Source organism: Rhinolophus sinicus, chromosome 18 (genome assembly GCF_057876585.1).
Source record: "Rhinolophus sinicus isolate RSI-liver-muscle chromosome 18, RSI-T2T, whole genome shotgun sequence".
NCBI classification, from domain to species: domain Eukaryota; kingdom Metazoa; phylum Chordata; class Mammalia; order Chiroptera; family Rhinolophidae; genus Rhinolophus; species Rhinolophus sinicus.
The window spans coordinates 44,709,529-44,723,077 of record NC_142518.1 but is presented as its reverse complement, the minus strand read 5'-3'; the positions used below and the strand labels follow the sequence as shown (position 1 = coordinate 44,723,077).

At 40.3% G+C, this 13,549-nt stretch overlaps 1 protein-coding gene across 1 annotated transcript in view; it reads right to left on the bottom strand.

The window, feature by feature from the left end:
• LOC109436875 (vascular endothelial growth factor receptor kdr-like) overlaps positions 1–13,549 on the bottom strand; it is a 315,916-nt gene that overhangs the window by 58,230 nt on the left and 244,137 nt on the right. Inside the window, exons 19-25 of the mRNA XM_074323230.2 lie at positions 11,134–11,238; positions 10,165–10,278; positions 8,849–8,937; positions 7,793–8,000; positions 5,966–6,063; positions 4,638–4,760; positions 4,422–4,533 (exon numbers count right to left, since the gene is read on the bottom strand). Of these exons, the coding sequence (XP_074179331.1) occupies positions 4,422–4,533; positions 4,638–4,760; positions 5,966–6,063; positions 7,793–8,000; positions 8,849–8,937; positions 10,165–10,278; positions 11,134–11,238 (849 nt within the window). The remainder of the gene's footprint in view (positions 1–4,421; positions 4,534–4,637; positions 4,761–5,965; positions 6,064–7,792; positions 8,001–8,848; positions 8,938–10,164; positions 10,279–11,133; positions 11,239–13,549) is intronic.

The window sequence follows — 13,549 nt, the reverse complement described above, 5'->3', positions numbered from 1 at the left end:
AAGGATGTGCACAAATTATATTTGTTGTATACTTGGTGGGAATGTAAAATGGTACAGCCACTATAAAAAAATAGCATGGAAATTCCCCACAAAATCAAAACTAGAATTATCATAAGATCCAGCAATCTCACTCCTGAGTTTGTATCCAAAAGAATTTAAATCAGGACCTCAAAAAAAAAAATCTCTATTCCTATGTTCATCACAGCCTTGTTCATAATAGTTAATTTTCATAATAGCTCAAATTTTCAGATGAATGGATGAAGAAAATGTGATATATATCCACAAACAATGGAATATTATGCAGCCTTGAAAAACAAAATACTATAATTTGTCACAACATGGATGGAACTGGAAAACATGCTAAGTAAAATAAGTCAGTCACAGAAGGAGAAAAGGACACATACACTGCATGATCAACTTACATGAGGCATGTACTCATAAAATAGTCTAACACAGAAGCAGAAAATGCCATGAAGTTTGTCAGAGAATGGGGAGGTGGAAATGTGGAGTTGTACACTTGTGTAATGTTAGTTATTCAAGATGGATGAGTTTTAGATATCTGCTGTACAACATAGTGCCTATAGTTAACAAAACTGTACTGTGCACCTTAACATTTGTTAATAGGGTAGATCTCACATTAAATGTTCTAACCACACACAGAAATAGCAAAGGGACAAAAGAAAACTTTTGGAGGTGATGGATGTGTTTTTACCTTGATTGTGGCGATTATATGTCAGTATATGAATGTGTCCAAACTCGTAAAATTGTATATATTAAGTATGTGCAGTTTTAAAAATATCAATTATACCTTAATAAAGCTATCAAACAGTATGTATCATACATAAAGCTGTGGTCAGACATATAAAATATATTTACAAGTATTTATTATGCCTAAAACTACAGACAGATACATATGCTTGTCTGGTTTGAGACTTAATAATAGTGTTGTTTCCATGGGTCCTGGATTAAAGTGATCAGTTAGGCAAAAGTGTTTTTTTTAAACATATCCATAACCTAAACCACTCTTCCACATTATGCTTTTGCTCATACTCTCCTCTTTCTGAAATACCCTACCCATACCTTTCTCTGAAACCTCCTCCTCAAACTTCATTTTCATTTTCTTATCCTCCAAGGCCCAATTCAGCTTGCTCATTCTCTAAGAGGCTTTTCTACATATCCTTTCTTCCCCAGAAGTAGAAACTCATCTTATCCTTCCTGTGTTCTTTATGTACTTTGTCTGGACTCTTATTATAGGGCTTGTCACAGTCTGTCATGCATTAGAATTAGTTGGGTGTATTTTTCTCTTCCCAACTCAATTGTTAGCCACTGGAAGCTAGGAACTGTCTTACTTCACAATGCCTTTAATGTGGAAGGCACACACCAAATGTTTGTTTAATTAAATTATAGCTCTGATGTAATAAACTTCTAATCCATTTAATTGGTACATGGTTCTTCTTTTTTCTTTTAAAAAGCAATGGTTTGTGATTATGTTAATAGATGCTAAATGAATAGAAACCAGGTTTTACTTTACTCATGTGTCAGAATTTCAGCATATATCATCAAATGTGACATCACGTATGTCAAATCTATTGCCTGGGTTTTCATAATGCTAATTGCTGTGCCTAGTTCTAGGGTTAAAAATAGGCAGAGTAAAACAGTACTGAGAATTGGAAATTTATGTATTATTGCTCAAAATATAAGGGCACAAAACCAGTTGGATTTTTTTTATTGGGGAATATTGGGGACCAGTGTGTTTCTCCAGGGCCCATCAGCTCTAAGTCATTGTCCTTCAATCTGGTTGTGGAGGATGCAGCTCAGCTCCAAGCGCAGTTGCCGTTTACAGTCTTAGTTGTAGGGGGTGCAGCCCACCATCCCATGTGGGAATTAAACCAGCAACCTTGTTAAGAGCTCCTGCTCTAACCAACTGAGCCATCCAGCTGCCCCAAACTAGTTGGATTTGACCATTAAGTAGCATCTTTCATTAACCCTAGTTGTTGTAGTTGTCTGTTACGCCTACTCAGCCAAAAGTGGGCCTCCCTGTGACTTCTCTTGGTGGAACCAAATGTTAACACTGGATCTTGGTGAAGGTGTTGCTCAACCAGTCAGTATAAGTTCAGTCAGTGGGTACAACTGCAGTCTTGGAAGCAAGAGCTCATTTTCAAACTAGGTGGGTCAAGCTGTGATTTGTTCTTTCCACAAGCAGCCAATTTTTTGAGTGCCTACTGTATAGGTCACTATGATGGTACTCTGAGCAAAGTGTCTGTTAAACAGTTTCCACTTTTTAAGTGGCATATGTAAGTGGGTCAACACCTCCTTAGGAAAACACTCCCAATGCTCCTTGCAAGGCCAGAATAGATCATAATTCTTGGGAAGACTATCTTGGCATGAGGTTGTGGCAATCTTGAGCCTCAGGTTTTGACTAAGCTTTTTAGACCCCTTGCTTGGTCTCTTTCTCTCCCATCAACCTATCTTTTAGATACCTTGAGCTACCATCTTGCCCCTGGTAGCTGATCACAGGGTTGCCTTCAAAGGAAAGTCATAAATCCTCTCAAACTAAATATTTTCCTATTTCAAAACTCGTCTTTCAGACAATAGTTCAGTGGTTACCACAGGGTAAAGGGGGTGGGGGGGGTAGGAGATGAGGGTAAAAGGATCAAATATATGGTGATGGAAGGAGAACTGACTCTGGGTGGTGAACACACAATGTGATTTATAGATGATATAATACAGAATTGTACACCTGAAATCTATGTAACTTCACTAACAATTGTCACCCCAATAAACTTTAATTAAAAATAAAACAAAACAAAACAAAAAACTCGTCTTACTTTCCCAGTAATTTCTTTCAGCTCTGGGTTTGGACTGATTCAACACTCTAGGCTTAGTAAGAATTGGCCCCTGCTCTCTCCCTTCCACCTGATCCTAACCTCAGGACCTGTGTGAAGACTCAGACTTATGAGCCTTCTCCCACTCTCCTCCTGAGCCAGGTATGAGTTTTTCAGCAAAATTCCATCCATTATACTATCATACAAGTTTAATAACCCAAACAACATAGTTACCACAATGTATATGCAAATGAGAATTTACATACGCATGCTGTAAGAAGAAAGGTCTTTTATTTTTATTTTTATGAAACAGTCTACCATTTGGTTTTCTTCTGCTTTTGTTCAGGTATTAGATACAGTATTAGCCACCCATGTCAAAAATCTGAGGTCAGATTGGGGAGACTGGAATTCCAAACTTTGGAGAATACACTAAATATTTGTAAGCCACTTTATAGTTCAAATAGTACTTTAACACAATGACCTTGTGATACCATAATTATTAACCCCGTTTTATAGATGTTGGGACCCAGATTGGAGTAGTTAGTGACCTGTTCAAGTGATACAGTTAATGAGAGGCCACACTGAGATTCATACTCAGATCTGTCTTGAAGTCAGATAGGGCATCTTCTCCATGCTAATATATCTGCTTCAGCTCCATCTAAAGTCCTTACCATAGCCTATAAGGCACCACATGAAATTGTCCTTGGCTATCTCTCTATGCTCATCATCCAGCACTCACCTTTCACCCAGTTCCTTCCAGCCACAACATCTCACTGTTGTTCTCACACATCAAACATGCTCTAACCTCAGGGCTTTTGGACTCACTGTTTGCTGTGCCTGGAATGTTCTCATTCCAGATGGCCAGATGGCTAGCTACCTCTCTTTTTCCTAATCTGCTCAAAAGTCACCCTACATATGTGAAAAGCCTCCTTTGCCCCTATAAGACCAGGTGTATAATATAATATAATATAATATAATATAATATAATATAATATAATATAATATAATATAATATAATATACCGGGTTTTATATTAATTTTTGCTCCAAAGGACTCATTAGAGCTGATTGTCCAGCTAGGTCTTATTTTTGGGGAAACACAGTAGCTGTGTGGCTCATTTCCTCACTCTTCAGGTCTTTACTGCAGCATTTTACTTTCTGTGAGGCTCAACTTAACCACCCATTTTAAAAACCAACCCACATTCTGCTCTATCCCAGTACTCCCTATCTCTCCTCTTAATTTTTCTCCATACTACCCAACATCATTTAAAATGATCTATATTTTATTTAAGTGTTTAAGGTCAGTCTTTTCTGACTACAATGTAGGATCTATGGTGGCAGGGATTATCATCTGCTTTGTTTACTACTGTAACCATAGCACTCAGAATGCCTGGCCCACAACAGTTTCTCAATAAATTATTTGTTGAATAAATTTGATCAATCAGTAAATAAATGAGACCGTTTTTGTTGGTTCTTGGTCACAAGTGTTTTCTGCCCAAATCCATTGTATCCACTACCTGAGGTCTTTCAAATTCTGGGATTGTAGCCAATGTTGACTGGGAATGGTGAGAAGGTGGCCATAAAGAGAAGCACTTACCCAGAGAGAATATTTCCCACAGCAAGACTCCAAACGACCACACATCACTCTGAGTAGTATAAACCTTGTCAAAAATGGCTTCAGGTGCCATCCATTTAAGTGGGAGTCTTGCCTAGAAAATCAAAATGGGAGAGAGCCATGAGAATAACAGCCATAACCCCAACAGAGCCCAAGAGCCTGGGTTTGGGGCTTTATGCCAGGGAACCTTGAACTTACATCTCCTTTCCAGACATAGTCAGGGTCTTTGTAGATGTCTCTGGCCAAACCAAAGTCACAGATCTTCACAATGTTATTATCAGCTAGAAGGATGTTCCGTGCAGCCAAGTCCCGATGAATGCACTAAAGAAAAGGGACAAAGGAGGCTCGGAGAGCTGCTAGGCTCTAGGATGGTGCAGGCTTACAGATTTTCATCCATGAGAAGGGCTGGGTGTTGAGTGTGCTGGAGAAAGGAATGAAAACCCAGAACAGGAATGTGCCTTAGAAGTGTTCAGCCTCAGAAATATGTGTTTAAAGCTAACATTTACTGAGAGACTGATGAGTTCATCTGTTGTGAAATTTGGCTAGGTTCCACTACGCTGGAATGGTTCCTCACATTTGGCTACCACTAACATGTTTTGTCCTTTGGACACTGGGATATTACCTTAGAACATAGATCTATTCTCTCCACTGCATTCCATTGCTAGTGCTCTGGGTCAGAGAGACCCCTCCTTTCCCTCATTTTAACAACTGCAATGGTCCACAAACTGTTATCTCCAGTCTAGTCCCATTAACTAGTACATGGTCCACTCTGGTCCCCAAAGCCCAAACCTGAGCATGTTCCTGCTTAAACATTTTTATCTTGTGACAACTGGAAACCATCAAAGTTAACTTTCTTTGCATGATGTCCAAAGCCTTTCATAATTAATGTCAAGCTCTCTGTTCAGCTACATTTCCTCATCTGCCCCACCTCCATGCATCTTATGTTCTAGTATTTAGAATTATGGAAAATTTCCTAGTTTTCATGTCTTCATGATATTGCTTAAATATAACTTCCTCCGAAAAAAGTACAGATTCTCGAGGCTTCCTTTCATACAGTCACAACACACTTATTTCATACTTCTATCATAGGGTCTATCCTATTTGTTATATGTGGTACCTGTTTTTCTCAGTGAATTTTGAGGAAAGAGAACTTGTATCTTTCATGTCTGTACCTCGAGCTGTTAGCATAGAGAACATAACAACCAATTAACAGATATTTCCTGAAAATTTTTATTTCAATATATAATAACCTGCACTTCTGGCATTAAATATTCCAGCCATTTCTTATATTAGAGTGTGAAAAGTAAGTCGCTAACAACTGCAGGTAGGCAAATGAGTAGCTGTCTGCAATGTGAATGTGTGAATTTTTCAAAGAACAATTAGAAAAGGGAAGACAAACAAGTATAAGAGGAGACTTTAGGGAGAAAAGAAAAAAACAAACTACTATGGAAGCTGGTATCATGGAAATCCATCTCCCTTCCTCCCCAAATAGTGGAAATTAAAGAACAGGAAGAATGAATGCTCACTTTTCTGGAAGCGAGGAACTCCATTCCCTTGGCCACTTGGAAGCTATAGCAGATCAGGTCCTCCAAAGTGAGAGGGTGCTTGTAGAGATTATTTGAGTCTAGAGAAGAGAAAAAAAGGGAATAGAGAAAGGCCAGTTGTTGAAAACATCCTCACAAGCCTGTAGAGATAGCAGTAGGAAGACCTAGAGAGGAAGAAAGTCCTGCCTTCCATAAAATCTTGCAGAATGGGGGCAAAGGTTTTTGACAAAAGGACCTTGGCTGGACTTACTCTACTAAGAACTCATGTGTATTTTTAAGTGATGGGCATGTAATCTTGTAAATCAAATATAATAAGAATGTCTTCTGGGGTTCAAGAGCTCATACCTTTACTGTCTGGTTACCATATATTTCAATTCTCCCCCGCCAAAAAATGAACACACGGTTTGTCCAGATTTCTTTGCCAATTCTGGGTACAAGAGAGAATCTTAAAGATGTCTGTTGGATGCCAAAGTTTGGAAATTTTCAGGAAATTTCCATGATTCATGGTGACAACAGGTCCGAATTTTTGTAATCACAACGTATGGTCACTACATACCACACTCGTTGCTAGATCACCATTCCCCAATTTCTGTCAATAGATGAAAAGTTCAGAAATTCCTTCCTCCCTTCCTGGTGTTCTAACAACACCAGATTGGGATTATAAGGGCCTTTACAATGATTCTAGTCCAAGTTATTGATTTCACTTTACAAGTAGGAAAAACAAAGCCTTGAGATGTGACTTTCCAAGATCACACTGTAAGTACATCAGTGGCACAGTCAGTAATAAAACCCAGGTCTACTAACTCTCAGACCAGGAAATGTTTCAACATGCATTAAAGCCAGACAGATAGCACACTTAATTCATGTGTGACCAAAAGGACAATAAGAGGAATAGAGCAGAACCAGGACCATAGCAAACCAGAAAGATCAGGGGCAACAGTGGATGCCACAGTCAGGCAGAAACCTCAAGCAGAATAAGACAAGTGTCACTCAAAGTCAGTGCCTAAACCTGTCAGTTCAAACCACAGGGGTAGTAAAATGGAAGGGATACTTGAGTTCAACTCCTACTTCTCTTAATTAGCTGAGACAGACCAATATTGAGGTGGTACACACTGGTACAGCTATAATAGTTGCTTACTCTTGAAATATTTCCATACTACTTGGTAAGTAGTTACTGCTCCGAGCTCTCCAAGTGCCCCCACCACTACAGTTATTCCATTCCTGCCCAGACTTTACCCTAATCCAGCAACCCCAAGACCCTGCTCTAGGGCTACATCAGGCATCTATTCTGATTGGCCACTATCTGTGCTATATTTTGCAAAACATTTTAATATCTGTATTAATACTTACATATTAATACCCATTTGTCAATATCTTATGTATCTGTTAAATATTTTGACTAACAGGCAGTATCTGTTAAATATATTTTCTATTATCCCTGTTCTGAGTGTCAGTTTTCTCCTCTGTCTAATTGAGATAAGCATCCCTATTCATCTCACAGGGAAGTCATGAAGCTCAAGGAAAGAATTCATTGGAAAGGACTTTGGAAACTGTAAAGGTCTAGAACAATGTGAGACCATGTCATTGTAAACTACTTCTGATTGCTAATAGAAGTGCAAGTTGAGCTTAGAACCACAAGTCCTCTAAGCTGAGTATCAACAATTATAGAAGAAGGCACATGGTTTTCTACACCACCTCCCACAACCCTGGTCTGACCTTGTTGGGATAGTGGCCTCACCCCTCCAACCCAGCCCTTACCCTCAAACATCTGGTAGCCTTGAGTGTCAGCCAGAAAAGGGCCCCACATACCTACGCGGTGGGTTATTGTAGCCCCCAGAAGGTGGCGGTTACTTTCTTCCTCCTCATCAGATTCACTATAGCTCTTGTCTTCAATGAAGCCAGAGCTGGTAGAACTTCCTGTGCTAGCCACACTCTCCAGACGGTGCTTAATCAGCTGGGTGGGCTTGCCGTCAGAATCATGAAAGATCTTCACATTTTTATCCATATTGATCAGAGCCTGAGAGATTAAATAGAGCCTCAGATCTGGGAGAGACTTACAAATTATCTATTCCACCCTAGTTTATGTTTCCATTGGGAAACTGAGGCCTAGAGAGGTGTGAGGCAATTACTGAAACAGATAGTTTGGGAGGTAGCAACAGTGCTGACTACCAGTCGAGGGCTCTGTTCTCTATGCCATGATGTCAATTGACTCATCCATGATGAGAGGAAACATCCCAGATCTGGCTGTTTAAAGGGTTTCCTTGCCCCATAAGTCAGAAGACCTTCCTAGTACCGGGATATATGATGGCATGTGGTACCACAAAGGGTGTCTGAATACCATATTCCTGAGCTCTGTGCTTAGAAATGGAGAATATCATAAAATGGAGACACCCTCTGTTTTTTTTTTTTTTATCACCATTACTTTACTCCCTTTGTCTTTGCTACAATTAGGGAAGATGAAGGACCCTTTCCCAGGTCTCAGGTGATTTCAGAGAACTCAGGTTCATGGCTATGGAAGAATAAGGGCATGATAGGATCTTAGGCTACCTGATTACTCTGAACCTCATAGTGTAATCTGAGGGTGACACGAACCAAAGATATAATTTCAGCCAATGAGAGGAAAATGCTGAGTAGCCTGTTTCAGAGAAACCTCAGCATTGGAAGTGACTTCAGAGATCACTGAGTTTAAATTTCTATCGGATGCCTCTCCTCTCCTCCCCTCCCCTCCCCTTCCTTCTCTCTCTCTCTCTCTCTCTCTCTCTCTCTCTCTCTCTCTCTCTCTCTCTCTCTCTCTCTCTCATTAGAAAACATCTATATAGGATTCAAAAATGCAGATGGAGTGTGGAATTCAGTTGGGAAACTTACCTTGGATGCAATAAAATCTCCTCTCTTTCCTCTCAGAAAGTTGGCCAGGTTTCCATATTTGCAGAATTCTACAATGACCATCAAAGGACCTGCCAAAAGTACAGCCCACAGTCATCTTTCCAGGAATGATGATGAAGGGTTACTAATTCTTGGGATAGCCTTGTCCAGGTAACCTGTTGACCAAGGATCTCCTAAAATCTCATAAAGGATTTCTCCAGTTGCAAAGCAGTTGACTGATTAATTGTGCTGGATAAAATGGTGACTTATTCCAGAAACATCTGGCTGGCTGATGAGTGGGATGAAGGAAAATTTGGCAGAAAGGGAAAAGTATAATCAATAAGCCACAATGAGCATTTACTGAGGTGTTCTCGGCTGGCTAACACGAAGGTTAGAAGAATGAGCACGACAGAGCACCTGACCACATGCAGCTTACAGTCCAATGACGAAGGCAAAGGCGCATCCAACCAGCTGGATATTTCATCCATTGACTAATCAGGGCTCCTGTCTTCACTCTTCACATTGTTACCCTACCCACCCCCCAACACCACTATCTTACTGAAACGCATCACTTAACTATCATTGTGTTATTCCATGGCTTAAGGCTGTCTGCAGGTTTCCCATAGCCTACATTTTATCTGTGCTTGAACACATCACAAATTATATGTGGCTTGAAGGCATCTTTTATTTATTTGTGTAGTTCAGCAGCACCACCCTCCACAAACTCCTTCCAAGCCTCTGGCATAGTGCCTTACATAAAATCAGTAGGGGCTCACAAAATGTTGTTTAAGATAAAGTTAAATGAAAGGGCAATGGACAGTAGCGATTTAAAAGAGGAACAAAAGGCTTTTGGTATAGTCAAGAAGTGGCTTCAAATCTGTAAATGGACAGGGGTTGTAGAATTTCTAATTGACTTAGTGTGTGAAATCCCTCCTTAAGTTATGGTGGCGGGTGCTAAGCTAAGAAGGTGGAAGCTGAAATGGGAAACTCAAGAGGGTTATGAAGTCCCTTTCCCTGAATGTATTGGCATACCTCCTTAGCACCCCAATATTTTCTCTTCAACTAACGTGTCTAAGAATCCATAGGATGTCCAAGCTGGCAAGAATCTTAGAGATACATCTGATCCCTTTACATATTGCACAGTATTGCCTAGAACAGGGGGCCAAAGAACCTGGGATCTAGAGGTTCTGTGCATAGGAAGGTCTCTATGAAGAATTCACATGCTGTACTTGAAGGCCTGTCTAAATGAGGGCCTACTTTGCTTCTGAGTGCTCTGATCCCTAGAGGGCAGTTATGGCCAGGTGTGAAAGACTCCTTACCTCCAGGTTTGGTGCAGGCACCCAGCAAGTTAACCACATTGAGGTGGTGGCCGATGTGAATAAGGATCTTCAATTCTGACATCAAAGCCTTAAACTCACTGGAAGTTGCACAATCTGCTTGAAACAAACACAGTAACACATAAAAGAGTTGTTTCCCCTGGGAAAGGCAGCAGGAGCATAGGAGATCCTGTTTACTGCTAAAGAATTCTGGTAGAAATGTCCAGAACACAATGATTAACTTTTGTGCTTTCCAAACAATATTATAAATGGATACATAATAGCTTCCCATGCACTAGCCTGCCTGGATTCTGAGCTTTATGTACTGACAGCCTCAATTATATTACACTTTTTAATTTTGAAAATGACATTCTTTGATAGCTACTTCTTTTGTGATAAAAATTTTTTTCTGAATTAATGTCCTGGACAGGTAATTGGCGGATTGGCCCAGTTTGATTTAAATGCTTTTCTATGTGGAATCAGAGACATGGACTGAATGGTATTAGGATGCTTAAATACACACAAGTTTATCTATTCAAGATTGGAATCACACTAGAGGTTTATGCAGACTGAACAGTGCAGAATCCAGGTACAATTCTATCCAAGCTTATTCTATATCATATAATTCTACTCATGCAATAGAAGACTATGTAAGAATTCTGGTGCCCAAATACCATTGCTGACTCATATTCGCCTTACCAACAACTGAAAATCCCAAATCTTTTCTTCTATATTTATGTTTCTGAATACAAAAGAGGACAAATAGGCTAACACACAAGGTACCATGATGATTGGCTCATGTGCCCATGGCTAAAGATTCCATGGAAAATATTGATCAAATTAGGGTGAAAGTTGGTTATAGTTAACTCCCTTCAGTATTTCAACTTCATATCTATTACAGCCGGTTTTCTACCTGACACCAAGCATCCTTGCAGATGCCCCCAATGGCCTCAAAAGGAATATAAACATTACCTTTAAGCATTTTCACTGCCACTGTTTTGCAAGTTGAAGCTCTGTCAATGCCAAATGCACAGGCTTCTACCACTTTACCAAAGGCACCATGGCCGAGGATTTTGCCTGAGGGGATGAGAAGTGTAAATGAGCAATAGCCACTGAAAGACTCCAGTGAAAAATGAATAGTTGGCTTCTTGTAATGGGCATCATAACTGTGAAGTCAGCATTCTCTGGGAGGCATTTCTACACCACCCCATGTGAAGTAACAATACTGTTACTCTCCATTTCTTCAACTTCCCTTATTACCCTTCATAACACTTACCATTAGGTAACATTACACTGGAATATTTATTATCAATTCCCCCAATCAAAAATAAGTTCCATGAAGTCTGACTTCTTCATTGACATATCCCAGGCATCTGGAAAAATGCTTAATATATGGTAGGTGACCAATAAATATGTGTGGAATAAGTGAATAAAGGGCTCTGCCATGCCAGACATTGATAGAAAGAACCATGTGGGTTGGGGCAGATTTATGGTGGCCTATATATACAAACCTGTTATTCAGGTGAAGCTGTTAACACATACCTGTTAATAATATGTAAATTGGGATTATGTCATAGAAATGGAGGTGAGAGATGAGTCTCTTGAAATCTCCCCTGGAATTTACAACAAATTGAAGAGCTATAATTCCACAAAGGACTCCCAGCACAGCAGACAGGCTAAGAGATGTGCAACTGAAATCATCTAAAGGTGGGCAAACTGGGTGAGCAGGGGAGGAGGAAAGGGGGAATTGCGGAGATGCGGGCCTCCTGGGCCACAGGACACAGAATGGAGCTCTGAACTCCCTGCATGCCAGAGCAACCACAGTCATGGGACAGGGAAGAATTTGGATTGCTAGCACTCCCCTTATGGTCCACATTCCCACCTGGGAGATCTGCATATAATACAGCTGAACCCCACCTTCATGGCAGAGACCTTGGAGCAAAGACTGAGGGAAGAAGGTAAAAATGGTGGTTCAAGCCCTCACTGCCAAGCAGACGATGGAAGGCATAGGCACGGAGCCTAGCCGACCCCTACCTACGCTCCGAGAGCTCACCCAACCCCACCCCGACCTGCCCAGTGCTAGAAGCAGAATGGTAGCAGAGTCACATCAAAAGAAAATAATATTTGAAGCTCTGAGAACTGCAGCCATGGACTCACAGCCCAATTAGTTCTGGCAAAGGGGAGGGAGCCTTGGGTGCAGGACTGGATGTGCTGGTGGTCACAGCCATTGCACAGAGCCACCTCTCACAACCCACCCCATCCCTGCTACCACCTATCTGGGTGGACCCCTTCAGGGTAAACAGAGCCACTGAAACACACAGGCCCTGAAACTAGTGCAAGAAGGGCTTTGGAACTTCAGAAGCTCTCCACAGCCCCACATGGAGTTGGTGCCCTGACACCCAGGATACCTGCTCACAGAGTAGAAGCCCACCTTCCAGGGAACCCCCTCATTGTGAGAAGCCGGAACAGTACAGAGAAAATATAACACTACAGCATGAGAAAGAATAAAACTCTGCAGTTGGACAGAAAATAAAACATTCTATCAACACCTACTGGAAAGCAAAAGAAAGACTTCTTCCTATCAGCCTGTTGCAGAACCTACTCTGGTAGATGCCTAGTAAGAGAAATAATAATCCATTAACTGCCATGAATGACCAAGGAAACAAGGCAGCTCAGCTAGAAAATGAAAAATCTCCAGAAAATGAACTTAAAGACATGGAAATATGTGACTTAAATGACAGAGAATTCAAAATTGTAATTCTGAAAAAAATCTCAATGAGATGCAAGAAAACGCAGACAGGCAGTTTAATGAACTCAGAAACACAATCAAAGAACAACATGAACATTTTACCAAACAGATTGAAATTAAAAAAAGAACCAAAGAGAATTTCTAGAGATTGAGAACTCAATAAAAGAAAGGAAGAATGAAATAGCCATATTAGTTAATAGAGCTGACCAGATGGAAAAGAAAAGCAGTGATATTGAAGATAGAAATCTGAAAATGACACAGATGGAAGAAGAGAGAAACATGAAAGTTAAAAGAAATGAAAAAACCCTACAAGTACTGTCTGATTCCATGAGAAAGAGCAATATAAGAATAATAGGCATACAGAAAGAAGAAAATGAGAAGAGAACAGAGAGGACTTTATATTCAAACAAATAGTTGATGAGAACTTCCCAAACTTATGGAAAGAACTGGATCCTCGAATCCAAGAAGCAAATAGAACACCTAATTACCTCAACCCCAACAGGCATTCTCCAAGGCACATTGTATTGAAGATATCAAAAATTAAGGACAAAGAAAGAATTCTCAACACAGCCAGGAAAAACAAGACGGTAACCTACAAAGGAAAGTCCATTAGATTAGCATCAGATTTTTCAGCAGAAA